Source organism: Crocuta crocuta, unplaced genomic scaffold (genome assembly GCF_008692635.1).
Source record: "Crocuta crocuta isolate KB4526 unplaced genomic scaffold, BGI_CrCroc_1.0 scaffold116, whole genome shotgun sequence".
Lineage (NCBI taxonomy): Eukaryota > Metazoa > Chordata > Mammalia > Carnivora > Hyaenidae > Crocuta > Crocuta crocuta.
Window position 1 is genome coordinate 508,497 of NW_027531562.1, and position 15,934 is coordinate 524,430.

The 15,934-nt window shown below is 42.1% G+C and overlaps 1 protein-coding gene across 2 annotated transcripts in view; it reads left to right on the forward strand.

The window, feature by feature from the left end:
* EGLN3 (egl-9 family hypoxia inducible factor 3) overlaps positions 1-15,934 on the forward strand; it is a 92,441-nt gene that overhangs the window by 39,127 nt on the left and 37,380 nt on the right. For both annotated transcript variants that reach the window (XM_077772730.1, XM_077772732.1), the window contains exons 3-5: positions 1,461-1,627; positions 3,928-4,044; positions 10,681-10,764. In XM_077772730.1, the coding sequence (XP_077628856.1) occupies positions 1,595-1,627; positions 3,928-4,044; positions 10,681-10,764 (234 nt within the window). In that variant the 5' untranslated portion in view covers positions 1,461-1,594. The remainder of the gene's footprint in view (positions 1-1,460; positions 1,628-3,927; positions 4,045-10,680; positions 10,765-15,934) is intronic.

Genomic DNA, 15,934 nt, shown 5'->3' on the forward strand with positions numbered 1-15,934 from the left:
TAACTCCTAGTCACCTTGTATACCCCTCAGTGGGTCTTGTAGGGTTGTGGGAATTTCTTTCACATCATGTGACTGCCACAGGGAGTCAGGGCTGGTGGTCTCTCAGCGATTTCTCTTTTAAGGATATTTTACCACCATTTCCACTGTGCCAGAGTTACTTCATGTGGGCTAAGATGCTTGAGGTTTTCCTGAGCTACTGTCTTGGGAGGTAAGAAATAGGTCCTTGTGCTTTGGATTCTCTCAAATTTATCTGTTTATTCCGAGTACTTCCTACTTCCCATTGGCTCTTGGATATTAAGGTTTGCCCCAGGGCGGGGGTGGAAGAGGGAGCTCCCACACTGACAGATGACCTCTTGCCCTTCACCTCACCTTCACTTCCTGTCTAACCCCAAATGGATTCCCATCTTACCCTGCCTCCCTGCACTATTGTTTAGCAAACTTTTTCCTCTCACACCCTCAAAGAATTCTCTAAAACTTCCATATTTTTAAATTGACATCTGAACATTTTTATCTCCATTTAATAGTAACAAAAGATGTTATCTCTGATGTATTTTATGTTGTACGTATGATCTAAATACATTTTTGTTAAAACCTTAGAACATTAGATTTTGCTCATTCAACACATGGAAAATAACCACACAGAACCTTAACTGGGAAAGTCAGCTTCAGTTATGTAGCCAGTCAGCCAAATCCACCATACTTTCTGTCAGGACAGGTCTAGATTTTATTTCTCAATTTAAGTCAATGTTTCAATGTAAGTCCTCATGACAACCATATCACTTCTGAATTCTAATCCATAGAAACAGAGATAAATAGATGAGGCACTTAGCCAGGCATGACGAGACACCCTGGATGAAATAAGGCCCCCGTGGCCCTCAGCATTTTCCTGGGAGCTCACCCGGTCCTGCTCCCAGAGATCCCTCCCTTGGGGGCATGCGGTCTCCAACTGTCCAGGCACTTCGTGACCCAAAGGTTGTTGTACCCTTAGGATTCTGGATAATGAGATGTATGATTTTCTTTCATAAAGAAGGAGGATGCTTGGAAAAAGCAGATTAATCTACAAATTCTGAAAGCAGGTGAATTTTAGGAAATAATACACAGGGAAGTGAGCCATTCTGAAGACTGTTCCCTTGAAATGTCCAGTGACCACACATCCCTTAGCATTCTGAGCTTTGCTCTTTAAATGCTGAAAAAGAAAACTTTTTGAATTTAGGCAAAACCCTTTTTTCTTTTAACAAAGCCTGGAATTATCTTGCTGTGAACTTACGAAATTTAGTTTGACACTCTAAGCTGAGTAATGACTTTGTTCTACTTAAGTATTCAGCCTTTCCCTGAAGTAGTCAAGCTCATTGATTCAACGAGTGAGGGGTCATAGGACAGCACCACTTATGGGGAATAAAAATTACTTTGGTTTAATATTTCAAAGGCATCATCTTTCCTTTATCTTTCCTTTGGAACAGAGCTTAAACGGACTGAGTTGTTACAGAGCAGAACCAAAGGGATGGCGGCAGATGCTGAGTTGTGAGGCAGTGGGAGAGGCCGCCCCGTGTAACCCCCACGCCACTGGGGCCTCTGCCTGTGGAACCCAAGCAAGATGGACTTGCCCTCCTCCCTCCGTTTGCACCAGGTGAGAGTCCAGACCTGTGAGCAAGAGTTTGGCAAGTTCTTGCCTTGTGGTGAATGCTGACCCTGGGTACCTGCCTTCAGTTGTACCGTGTCTATTTTGCAGCATGTCACTCGAGGTTTAAAGTCACCCACAACTTTAATTTTCACTAAAAAATTAGAGTGAGAGGAAGCAAAGCAGAAAAGACAAGGAGCTGATAACATCATGGGAAAAAAGCCCCAAACAAGCCAAGTAACAGTCTTACGGTGCGCTAGGTAGAAAGATCTCCCGCCAGCCCCTCTCAGAGATGGCTGCAATGGTCCCAGCCTCTCTCTAACTTGTGAAGTGCCCTCTCTCCTCTGCTTTCTCTGCAAAGCTCTCCCCCATTCCCTTCAGGAAGAACACAAATTATTCTCTTTTCTCATACAAAGCGCTTTGGTGTGGATATACCCCGTGGTCTTCAGGGCTCATCACACCCTAGTGCCCTGCGGTATTCTGTATTTCTCCAAACTCTATTCCCATCCCAAATGGAATTCTGTTATCATCAGAATTATCTTGTTATACTTGGAAAGTAGTGAGTTTCCTATTCATTAAGTCTGGGTGAATGTCTGTCAGAATCGTCCAGAAGGGATTCCAGCCCTGGCAGTAGGAAGTTGGGGAAGTTGGATTAGGTAAGACTTTAGTGTTCCTTCTACATCAAAACTCTTGGACTCTACCCTTGAACTTGAGTTTTTTTTTATTATTAAAAAAAATTTTTTTAATGTTTTATTTATTTCTGAGAGAGAGAGAGAGAGACAGTGTGAGCAGGGGAGGGTCAGAGAGAGAGGGAGACACAGAATCCGAAGCAGGCTCCAGGCTCTGAGCTAGCTGTCAACACAGAGCCTGATGTGGGGCTCAAACCCATGAACTGTGAGATCATGACCTGAGCTGAAGTCAGACGCCCAACCAACTGAGCCACCTAGGCGCCCTGAGATTTTTTAAAATAAAAATAATACTACTATTGGTTCTAATTATGGAAGTAGTAAGTGTACGTTGTTTTAAGAAAACAGATAATACAAAAATATAGAAATTCAAATAATTTACTTGTATTTCCTTTACCCTGAGAAAAGCGTTTACATTTTGGCATACATCATTTGAAACTCCAGATTCATACAGTATTATTTATTTACTTATTTTATAAAAAAGGGGATTGAAATATGGCACTTCATAACCTGTTTTTTCCCCCAGGGAATATAGTTCTACATCAACAATTATAAGCATACATCATTTTTAATAACTACCTAGATTTCTGTGGCATACTTAACCAACACCCTATTGTTGGACATTTAGGTTGTTTCCAGTTTTTAGATCATGCAGCAATTAGGATTCTAGCACGTAGCTCTTATATAGAGAGTTTCTAAAGTTTCCCTTTCCTGAAAACTTGAAATTAACCACTCTACCACATATTTTACACTTATGGAAATCTAATTTTCTTCACTTTCTTAAGTTCTTTAAGATGCAGTTGTAAAGGCATTTTAGAAAATGAAAATATTATCAAAACAATACTATGTTGTTGTATCATTAGGTAATTGCAACTCTTTAAAAATTTAAATAAAGGCTTTATTTGCATACACTCCAATGTAATATGCCATGTTGGAAAATATTCCTTGTAATTATTATTGGTAAACCTCATAAGGATAATTTTTATCAATTTGCAGCTCATTCTATCACTCGAGGAAAAGTTAGAATAATCTCTATCTCCTACAGGGAAATCCAATTTACATGAAGTTATATGTCCATAAAGAAACAGCTGGACTATGATCCAAATGACTGTAATGAAGCTGATGATATTTAACAGTAAAGTTTTCTGTGATTAAATTGAAGTGAGCTCCAAAAATTCTACCTAGAAAAAATTCCTCAGATGCCCTCAAATCTAATGGTAGGATTTCCTCTGGAAAGAGGATTCAGGGTTGATTAATCTGAGTTTGTGTATGACCTGGTGGCTATACTAGGTAGATGTACCTTTCTGGTTCCAAGTACCAGAAATCGGTTCATGCTAACTTAAGCTAAAATGAGAAACATGTTATAGGAATACAGAGGTGTCTTGTCAATGGGGTCTTGGAGACATTCTGACACAAAGACCTGGAAAGTTGGGCAGCTGCTTTGGCCGTGAGTCCACACTGCTTCTCCGTGCACACTGACTGGCTCCTTAATTTTGCCTGTGCACTGGCCTCTCTTGAGTCTGTTGCCCACAGCTCAACCTCACTTACCCTTTACATGTCCAGCTCTCTGAAGAAGGAAAGTCAGCTGATTTTCGGCCTCTCTCTCCTAATTCCAAATTATAGAAAAAGGAACTCTGGCCTGGATCAGATGACTGCCGTTTCCTCAACCAGCTGTGGCCTAGAGGTCGGAGCACATCACACAAGATGGCTGCCAGGGAGGTGGTGGCTGGAGTGGTCATTGTGAGTTGGGAAAATGCTCTGAAGAGCTCCCTCTGAGTATGAAGCTTGAAAGAGAGGTGAATCCCAGAGATAGTCAAACACCATTAGATTGTAGGAATTGATTATAAACATGGGAATAGATGAAATGGTGTAGTTAATTTTTAATTGTGTGGAGTAATGAGGAAAGGACAAGCACTGAATCCTGAAGAATGTGACTTGAAGGCTGAACAAAGGAAAGGGAACCATTTCTCCCAAAATAAACCTGACTTGTCAGTGAAGAGAACTCCAGGAATGTGTCAAGAGCTGCCAAAGGCATTTGCTTTTCATTTCTGGAATTTATCAAGTTCACTGATTGTTTCCCTCAAGGGATTTTCTAGATCCTTTGTCTGTTTCCCTTTCCACCTGGTGTGGGTTTTACAAATTTTCCACCTTGATCAATAATGACTCAGTTGTGCTTTCTGTTCTGATATTTCTTTACACAGAGATGAATCCAGATTTGAATGGGACCTTGAAGTTCACACAATAATGGAGGCCATTTTAAGGGGAAAAAATACAAAATTATAAAGAGAAAACAACGTACAAAAGTATTTAGGGGCACCTGGCTGGCTTAGTTGGACAGTACAGCTCTTGATCTCGGGGTTGTGGGTTTGAGCCCTACATTGGGTATAGAGATTACTTAAAAATAAAATCTTTAAAAAATATTTATTTGCAACAAAAAAAGAAACGACAATAATTACAAGTTTTTTAAAGTTGGTAAGTACCACAACATCACAAAAATCTAGAAAGTCACATAGTAAAAAAAATAAACTCTGTTAAGGACCTCTAAAATACTTTCCCTCTAAATTTGTGACTTCATGGTTTTAACCAATGATTCCTATGGTAATGATTTTGCAATATCACTTTTTGTAAAGTAAGTAGAAAGGCAGTTTTCTCTTTCCTCTAGCATAGTTGTTTAAACTTTTAAAAATTGATCGTTGAGAAACGTTTCTTTGAGTATTACAACCATTATTGATGATGTCGTGTAAATATTTAAGATTATTGTCCAATCCGGGAAAACCATCAGGCTTCTTTTCCTCTTTGGAAGAGTTTTCCGTAGACTAGCTTCTGGCTCCATACATTTCAAACCTGCTTCTCCGCTAAACACATGCACCCAGTGCTGAGCTCTGTAGGGTGCATTTATATTTCAGCACGGCCTCTGGCTCTGGACTTGGTGCTAAGACACCTTACACAGGAATTGTCCAGAGGCCAGTGTGGAGGCTGGTCTCGAACAGGCTAGTCACTGGGGTGGGAGAGAGACAGGTAAGTGTATGTGTTAAAGTTGGAGAATCTGAAGAGGAGATGGCAGGAAGTTGAGGGAGTTTGTGGTAATGAGTTCAGATTTTACTTATTTACTTATTTTGAGAGAAAGAGTGCATGCACACGTGAATGCACACCCATGCTCACACCCATGAGTGGGGGAGGGGCAAAAGGAGGGGCAGCGAGATCACAACCTGAGCCAAAATCAAGAGTTAGATGCTTAAGGGACTGAGCCACGTGAGCCCCCAACTTCAGATTTTGCCATGAGACAAAGGTGGCTGCGAGAGAAGGACATTAAGGGTAGGGTTGCCAGATTCCAGCAAATAAAAATATAGGACATATTAAATATGGCAAGGGACATACTTACACTAAAAATTATTCATTCCTTATCTGCAATTCAAATTGAATTGGGCATTATGTATTTTATCTCACAAGCCTAGGTGGGCCTTTTAAGAGAAAAGTGAAGCTCTGGAATAGTCACTGAGAGCCTGAGAGAGCTAACCAAAGATTAGTACAATGAGGGCCCAATTAGAATTAGACACCAGAAACCTCATGATGGTGGTGGTGGGGTATTTCTCTAATGGAGCCCAGAGGCTCAGGTGCATTGGCATTCACGCAGCCTAGGATTACAGAAACAAGGTTTAAAATATATGATAAAAGATGGGATTCAACTAGGTTTCTCATCTTTTTATGCTTACTATTTGTGCTTTCAATAAAGCCAAGGCAGCAGAAATTTTAAAAAGAAAGATGTACTGATTATGGATTGGAATCCAAATCACAGAATATGTTAACATAAGAATATTTTATTCTCCATTTCCCAAACATGCCATAATATATTCACCCAAAGCAATAAATCCCAAGCTGCATGAGCAAATTATAAACAAATGATAGAAGCTGAAGTTTCCTCTCAAAAGAGGCTAAGGAACAGATAATTTAGAAAGAACAGATTTTATTGGAACGTCAATAGTTTTCATGACACAGATACTTAAACTACTCGTTTTCAACATTCCCATATAAAGAAAATTATAAAGGGTTTTTTGTTTTTTTTTAAAGAAAAGATAATTTGACAGATGGAGTCTTTTTATGGGATCAGTAGAAGTGATAAAATTGAATAAATTACCAAGATTTTATCTCCATTTCTGTAATTCTCCCTAAAGATTTAGAGGTGGCAGATTGAATCAACTGGGAAATAAATTTGCATGTTTATAACATGTCTAAAACAGAAATTAAAGACAAAAACTTCTCACTTGTTTTCAAGTGTGGTTTATCTTGAGGAAATCTGCTCTTATGAGATTACATATTTCCTAACCAAACATTAAGGTTTGTCAAATGGAAATGTATTACCAAAGACACACAAACAGAGGATCGGTGAATAGTGTACTATTACTATCATTAGTGTTAAAGAACAAATAAAAATAATTATAAACCAAAAAAATTGGGGAAGTTTAATGAGCTAAATTCTGGGTAATTTCCATTTCTTTCTTTCTTTTTTTAGAAAGAGAGAGAGAGTGACCAGGGGAAAGAGGGAAAGAGAGAGAGAGAGAGAAGGGAGAATCCCAAGCAGATTCCACGCTCAGCTCAGAGCCTGACGTGGGGCTAGATCCCATGACTCTGGGATCATGACCCGAGCTGAGGTCAAGAGTCATACACTCAACTGACTGAGCCACCCAGGAGCCCCTCTACATAATTGTATATGTGAGGTGATTTGCCTGTCCCGTAAGGAGAAAGTGCGGCAGTACCCCTACCTGGGCGTACTGGGATGATGTAGGTACAGTGTCTCTTCCAAGAAAAGCACCTAAAGACCAGATGCATCTCCTCCTCCTACAGAATCCCCAGTGTTACACATCGGCAGCAATGGCCTAGACTAGAAAGTGAGTGGGACAAGGTGGTGGGAGGTACAGTTTGCATTGGACCAGGGGAGGTGGTATCTGGAGAATCTGTCACTCCTGTGCCCCTCACTTGGTAGGTGAGAATCCTGACACTCAGAGAGCAGAAGTGGCTTCTCCAAGCCTCACACACTCACCAAATGAGTGGTACAACTGGGCCTCTAATGGCCAATACTGAGTGAGACAGAGGCTGAGATGTGAAGTCTTAGGAGGTGGAAACATCTTTGAGGGCCTCATCACAAGTCCCAACTCAGCTGACACGCCCATTTTCCATTGGTTTTTGGCATTTTCTAATTCAGGATTTACATAAGGAATATTCTCTGTGTTCTGTATTTTTTTTTCTCTTTTGCTTGAACTTGTTCCATAACAATAGCTTTCTAGATGTACTTTATGCACCCATTGATAAGAAAAATATGCAGTAGGCGAGGAATCATGTGGAATGGATTCATCAATTGTTTTAAAAAGCAGAAAATCAACTTCTGTTTCTTGGTATATTTTTGGCTGCTTACCCCTCTTCCCCATTTGCAAATGTTTGCCTTTGTTCTAGTGTTCAATTAATTTTGTAATGTAAACAGGGAGCAAATCATAACATTTAGGGTTCTTTCTGCCTTTGTATTTAATTGTACGCAATCTTTTTGAAGCAGAACCCCTCTCATCTCCAGCTCAATCTATGGTGGGTTTAAAAAAAAAGCATTTGAGGATTTATTTTCCTATTGGGTGTTTTCCCTCTTTGTGTAAGATTCCAATTTCAAATTAGTGTGGTTGCTATGTGTGGAAGAGAGACGTGTCAAGAGAATGTGGCCCCAGGGAACTTTGAAATTGGAAAGAGGTCGGTGCATCCAAACTAAGCACATTGATGTCTTCCTTTGAGGAAACACTAAGATATTATTTGAATAAAAGATGGCCCTAGAACAAACATGATGTTGACTTGGCTGGAGAGAGATGCCGAGAAAACTTGTAACTACAGTTCTCTTTTCCCTCTTCTGCCAAGGGCAGAGCGTATCTGTTGGCCCATCTCACCTGGCTCCAGGCAAACCCCGAACTCACCTGGAGGCCTCCCCATCTGGGCCGGGCCTGCCCAGCCAATGTTTGTGATAACAGGGGAACTTCAATTCTCTGATCTAGTGTGTGAGGCCTTGGATGTAGACTGGGCATAAACCTCAGCACCGTTGCTTACCAGCTGTGTTACTTGGGGGAAGTCACTTGACTTTTCTTAGTTTCAGTTTCCACAACTGTAGAACTAGGATATTAATTAGTACCTGGAGAATTGCTGTGAAACTAAAGGATGTAAAGCACTTAGCAGTGTTTGGCGTAGCAAAGTCACTGACTATGTGCAGCCTGCTCTCTGTCCCTTCTCCCTGACCCTCCTACTGGGCTGCCACAGTTTGGGCCAGGTTCTGAGAGCAGCCTCTCAGTTTCCGGTCCTACCTCGGCCTTTCTCCAAATCTAGGATCACATAATATTGTCTGCCTAAAGTTTTAAGGCATCCCTTTGCTAAAAATCCCAAGGATAGGCTTTGTTTTCTCACCCCCTAAACCTTGCCTGCTGCATTCCATCTTAGCGATCCCAGCTGTAATTGTGGCTCTGCCTCTTCTATAGGGAAGACTCACAAATCCATCTCCTACCCTGAGTCTTCACACTAGTGTTTGCCCTCACCATTCCTAGATGTGACCTGTTGAGAGGAAACCGTATTATTTTCAACCAGCCATTTTGCAGACATAGCCTGTGACTGCAGATGGACATCATCTGTTTTCTGAGCATACAGTATATCCATGTCCCTGCACCAGAATACAACACAGGAGGGAAAAGATGTGGATCCTGCCCTCGGGGACTCCTGGGTCAAAGAGGGGTCCAGTGCCAGGTACGTGCATGGCATCGCTATAAACGGGTGTCACTGCAAATAGAAAGTTATTTCCATGTAAATGCCATATCACGTCCTTTCATGCTATCAGTGGAGCCAAGAATGAACCATTGGCAGCACTATCAAGTGGGAGAGGATAAAGGAAAGGGAGGAAAGAAGGAAGATTGGGAGGAAAGATTAAGAACAGAAAAAGAGGGATAACCCATGAAGGAAGAGAAAAGCGGGTGTATATCTCATATACTACGGAAAACCTCTGAATCTCGATATTCGGGGTAAAGATAGAGATGTGGCGGAGTTGAATTCCCATCGAATGCTTCAGTTTCCCCTAGCATCTCCACCCAGCTGCGTCATACTTCTGCCTGGAAAATTCCGGGGCCAGCAACTCACTGATGAATACCCCTGGAGCCCAGTCCATGCCGGACAGTGATAACTATTAGCATGTTCGTCTAATTATACATAGAATCTAAAATTGCTTCTTATTGTTTGTTCCCCCATTGATTTTGGTTCCCCTCTGAGGCCTTATAGCTAACCCACACTTCTTTCCATGGTCTTCGAAATCTTTATGATTTGGGTCCTATCTAGCTCTTGCACTTCTCATACATTATGTTTGCTGTGGCTCTTTTCAGTTCCTCTAACACACTAAGCACATTCCTTACTGAGAGCCTCCTGACAAGGGCTCCCATCTGCTGCTTTTTGCATGAGACACCTGCACAAATAGGTGCACGCGAGATCTTTTAGGTTTCAGCTCCAGTGCCACCTTTTGAGAGGAGCCTGCCCGCACTGCTGTAGCTAAAATAGCACACTCTTGGAAGGCTAAATTTGATGACATTAAAACAAATCTGATGGCAAAGCTCCTATATTCCCTCTATGAATCAAAAGACCGGTAAAAAACTGGGAAAAAATATTTGCATGTTACATATTACAGTGATACTTTCCCTAAAATAGAGAGTATTTCTACAATTCAGTAAGAAAAGGACCAATTGGTGGCGGGGGGGGCGTGGCTCAGTCATTTAAGTGTCCAACTTTGGCTCAGGTCATGATCTTGTGGCTCATGAGTTNCAAAAGACAGGAACAGTTCAAATAACCTACATATGCTGGCCAAATATATGAAAAAGCACTCAAAAAAACAAAGAGAGCAAGAGATACTTTCATCTATCACATTATTATCACAAAGATAAATAAATAATAGTATTATACCAGCCAGGCTATGAGAAACAGGTACCCTTGTACCCTGCTGGTAACAGTATAAGTTGGAACAGCTTTTATAAAGGTAATTTCATAATATTTATCAAAATTACAAATACATAAATGCTCCCTTCACCCAGTGATTTTTACTTCTAGAAATTTGCCCTACGGATATGTTCTTGAGTGTGGGAACTGATGTATGTACAAAGGCACACAGAGCAGCGTTTTCTATACTAGTAAGAGACTGGAAACCATGTATAGATCTATCAATAGGGGAATGGATAAATAAATTATAGTGCATCCTTACAATGAAATAGTATGCAGTTATTAAAAAGAATGAGGCAGATGTTTGTGGCACTGGAGCGCTTTGGGTGCATTTTATATTAGCTTACAGGCATTTTATATCTGCTATTTTTTTTTTAAGGACAGACTCTAAAATTGTATCAGCTGCAGGCCCCACAAAATCTGGATTGGCTCCTGGCCCCAACACACCTGGGAGACAGACACACTCCCGTAAGTAACAGAGGTTCATTCTACAGTGATAAGGAGGGAGAGGAGGGTATGGACATGGGAGCAGGGCCCGTGGTGGACAAGGTTGGATCAAAACAACGGGTTTGAAAAAGTTTCATGGGTGATTCAGATATGCTTCCCCCTTTTGAAATGCACTACTGCTGTGTGTTCAACCCCAGGTCCCCCATCCTGCACGGCCACCTGCCCTTCTCCTTTAAGGCTCTAAAACCACACTCACTCTCAGATGAAGACTTACCTCGCAGTTAAAGTCCAGGTGACTCTCTTTCATGGCACCTCCCTGCCTCGGTCAGCCTGGTTCTCTGGGCCCTTGAGGTGCCCGAGAAACCAGACCAGCCACGCTACCTCCAGAGTTGTTTCCTCTCTCTGTCTTTTCCCACCTTTGATTGGAAACACTCTTCACTGCATGTTTATCAAAAGGATGGCAATGTACTGAAGTTACCAGATCATTCTCTAAGCCACCCAGTCTTTTGGAAGCAAGCAGCCTCTAAACAGTGCTTCTCTCTCTCTTTTTTTTCTTAAATAGTTTATTGGCAAGTTGGTTTCCATATAACCCCCAGTGCTTCTCTTTTTAAAATCACCTGGGTATTCCCTTTCTGTTCATCTCCTTTTTGCCAGTTGTCAGATAAATGCATACAGCTGCTGGGGGAGGTTTGGAGAATTTTGAGGAGGGCACGAAGTAAATGAGGCTGGCAGGAAGGATTCCAGTCTCATAAATCAAGGAGTGAAGTTATGTGTGTATTTTTTTTATCACAGTTTTTTAAAAAAGTGAATGAGGCATAGAACTTTGCAAAATGGAGGGGCACTCAGAAGTAGCTCTACCATATTTAGTGAGACGTGATTCTATTTACTTTCCTAATTTTCCCCCCCTCTCCCTTCCTTTCTCTAGATGAATAAAATTAGCTAAAAACACTCTATAAAGGTTTCTTCTTTTGGTTATGAATTTGAATTGGGGGTACATCCCAGGCTCTCTGTTCTTCTGCTTTGCCTTCAGACATAGAAGACAAAGGCATCCTCAGGCAGTCCCCACACTGAAGATCACAACCCAAAGCCACGATAACCTGAGGAAAGCAATATATTTTTTAAAAATTGAATTGAACTTTGACTACAGTTATGTTGAGGATGAACAAATGGGATAGGGCAGTAACCAGCCACTTTCATCATTCCAGGAAGTTTTGTCAAAAACAGCCCAGTCTCCTTCCCTTGCCAGTAGGAGCCAACACTCCGAAGACAGCGGATACCAGAGTGGACCCAGGTAGCCGCCAGATGCTCAGCAGACTCAGGGTTCTCAAATTAAGAGAAAAGAGGCCACATTGCCCTGGATTGTACTAAAGAGACGCAGGCCTGCTTCAAATAAAGTCTCAGCGCTTGATCAGGGAGCTCAGGCCGATAGGCAAACTGGCAGAGCCCCAGAAGACTCTGTGGCCTGTGATAAGGACCAGAGAGGGGGTCACAGCACCAGAACTCTGCCATTAATCTCCCAGGGTTCCCACCAGCTTGTCACCGGGAAAAGCTGGAGAGCGATGCCAGCATCCACAGTGTGTTTCTTATGGCTCGGGCAGCTGGCCGGGGCCCTGGGAGCACTTCTAAGGCATCTGGGAACTAAAGGGGATTCCAGACTTCCAGAGGTTCCTGTGAAGGCCTGACGTGGGCAGAAGTATGTCAAAGGCCTCTCAAATAAGATGCTGCCTTTTTCTCCTGGTAAGAGCTAGACACTGAGGAGGACACCTCAAGCTCTTCAGGAGAAAAATAAGCCCATGTTGTTGTAGCTATGGAAGAATTGGCTTTTCGGCAGACTTGATACCTACTGTTCCCACCACGCACGTCCGAGCCTCCAGGGCTCCCCACAGCTGCTGTCAAAGCCTCACCCTGGGGTCTGCCATGTCCAGCCTACACGACACATTCTCTGCACAGCTGCCATAGTCCTCTTTTAAAGAGAGAAGGTGAGGGGTGCCCAGGTGGCTCAGTCGGTTGAGCGTCCCTCTCTTGTTTTCAGCCCAGGTCATAATCCCATGGGTTTTGGGTTTGAGCCCCGCAGCAGGCTCTGAGCTGCCGGCTTGGAGCCTGCTTGGGATCCTCTACCTCTGTCTCTGCCCCTCCCCCGACTGGCACATGCTCTCCGTCTCAAAAATAAACAAACATTTGAAAAAAATAATAAGGGAAGATGAAATCATGCTCCCTCCACAACTGAAAATTCTCCACCAGCTCTTGATCTTATTTCATTAAAAAAAAAAAAAATCCGTGGATCAGCAAACCTTTTCTGTAGTGGGCCACTCAGTATTTTAGGTTTTGTCTGACCTGGTGTGCAGTGGTGGGCTGTGCTAGGGTGAAACCCAGGGTGAAACAAACACGTTGCCTGAAGGAACAAAGCTGTCATGCAAGTGTAGAGGTAGACACTTCCACCAAGAGTGGGTATGGCCGTGTTTCAGTAAAACTGTATTTGGCCCACAGGCTGGATGCATCAAGTTCTAAGAGTTTATGCGTTCACTCTCCGTTCTTCCTGGGATAGTTTTTCCTCAAATTTCTGTAGAGATGGCTCTAAGTGTTAGATAACTCAGTAAACAGATTAAAAGTATGCTTGGAGACTCAGCAAAAAAAGAGTTCTAAAAACGAGAAAACATTTTGGAATGAATTTGATTTTAGATATTTCCCCAAAAGTATTCAAGTAGTTGTCACTGAGGGTGGGGGGTTGGGTAGGGAGATCAGGGCTTTGTTGACATTGTTTACACTTATTTTAAGACTTGGTTGGCTTTCTGAAGTTTTAATGACATGAAGAGTGGGAAGGAGAGAAGACATCCTAATTTTGATGTGTTCAAGTCTCAGTGTGGCCATGCCCATGTGACCTTCTTAGGGAAGGTTTCTTTGGTGGGTGACTTGATGGTGCCCCTCCACCACCCATCACATTCTGCTGTTGTATTTTCCCATTGCACTTAATCACTACCTGAAATTGTTGTGTTTTTTAAACTTTATTTTTGAGAGAACACATGTGGGGGAGGGCCAGAGAGAGAGAATGGGAGACACTGAATCCAAAGCAGGCTCCAGGCTCCAAGCTGTCAGTACAGAGCCCCATGCGGAACTTGAACCATTGAACTGTGAGATCATGATCTGAGCCACAGTCAGACGCTTAACCAACTGAGCCACCCAGGTGCCCCTAGACTGTTTTTTTCCTCTTGTTTTTGAAATTGTTGAGCTTTTTATGTGCTTCCTTGTTGACTGTCTCCCTTTTGCATGTAGGCCTCCGAATCCCAGGAATCCCATCCGTCTTGTTTACTTCTATATCCTGTACCCAGTATAGTGTGTGGCACAGGGAAAACATGCAAGGAAGTATTTGTTGACTGACTGACTGTCTCAATGAATGAATACCCAACTGAAGGATATAAGAATGTAAGAGTAAAAGTGTTTCAAGAATGAGATCTGATCCTATGCAAAATTCTCTTCTTGATCTTCGTAGAGCTTTAAAAGTGACTCAGAACCCAGGTTGGATAACTGAATCAGCTTTAGCTAATGGAATTAAATCAATTTAGGCAAAAGCAAATTTGTCAGCAGAAGAATTTGGACCAAATCAGATTTGGTGGAACGTTTTTGCAAGTACATCATGGGAAGATTTTTCAGCTCTTTATTTATCTTCTGTCAATTTGGTCTTTTTTCCCAAAATGTTTACTTTTTTCTTTCTACTTCTTATATTTTAATTAACTTTTGGCTTATTCTCTACAGAAACATAATGTAAACATCCAACAATGAAAAAATTATCGAGAAAATCAGATTTCCTTGAGTTCTACACAGGAATTTAGAAACACAGTTAAATATATAGCACATTCAGTGTATAGCTAACATCTGATTTGTGTCAGGCACTGTGCTAGGCATCGGAAAATACCACAGTGAACATGTTTGTGCCTTCAGACTTCTGGGAGAAAAGGATGTAAAACAGACCAAAAAAAAAAAAAAAAAGTCAAGTTTTGATAGTTACTACAAGGGAAATAAACAAGGAGTTGAGATGGGCAAAGCCTATTTTTGTTAGGTGGATAAAAAAGGTCTTTTTGAAGAAATGAAATGTAGGAAATGATCAGGAAAAGCTAGCTTTAGGTAGGGTAGGGAGAAATGTATTCCAAGGTGAAGATACCATATATGCAATAACACAGAGGTAGGAGAGAGCTTAGCTTGTTTCAAAAACTGAAAGAAAAGTGGTGTGACTGGCTCACAGTGAGTGAAGAAGACGAGGCATAATGACAACCTGGTCACCGGGCCTTCTTAGGCCATGTTAATGAGTTTGGACCTGAAAGGCAGGGGTTTGACAAAGGAGAATGATGCCACCTCATTTATGTCTAAGGGGAGATTTCTCCAGCTTCTGTGTAGAGAATGGATTGTTGTAGGGCAAGTATAAAAGAAGGGAGACCTGAGATAATGCTTAATAATGCACATGGGAAACAGAGGTGGTCCAGACGGGTGGGGTCGTGGCAATGGAGATAGGGAGGAGAGGATAGACTTACATTTCGGCAGTAGAGGAGTTATCGGTGAATTGGATGCAGGAACTGAGAGTACTTAGGCATATCAGTCAGTATGTAATTGAGAAGACAGAAATCATTCTAGGTATTTCAAACAGAGGGAATTCAACGTAAGGAATCAGTTACAAATGTTGGAAAGATTAGAGGAGCACAAAGGGGAAGGTGTGGTAACCTGGAGGTAAGTAAACATCTGCAGGATGTCAGAACCACTCCTAATGCTGGTGCCCTTGGACGGGCCACTGCCCCAACCGCCGATGCCGTTGCTGGAGCTGTGGAAGGTTATCGGAGCCCCTAGCTGCTGGTCACTACCACAGCCACGGCTAGAAGATTTTAACAAAAGGGAGGGTGTCTCTCCATCATTTCACTTGGTTTCCCACCAATGCTTCCCACCGGCAGCATCTAACTCGGCCAGCTGGCAAGGGAGTCTGGGAAATACAATTCACGGGATCCCAGTCACCTCTGACAGAGCACTGTACAGAATGGCGAGAACGGTACTTGGCACCAACAGGCCAAGGACCAGCACATGGAAGAATTACAGATGTGTTTTATGTAGGAAAAACAATCTCATCTCCTTTGCCAGTACCTATTTATTTTAACAAAAACAGTAAGTGTCCATTGGAGAAAAATTAGAAACTATAGACAAGCAATAGAAC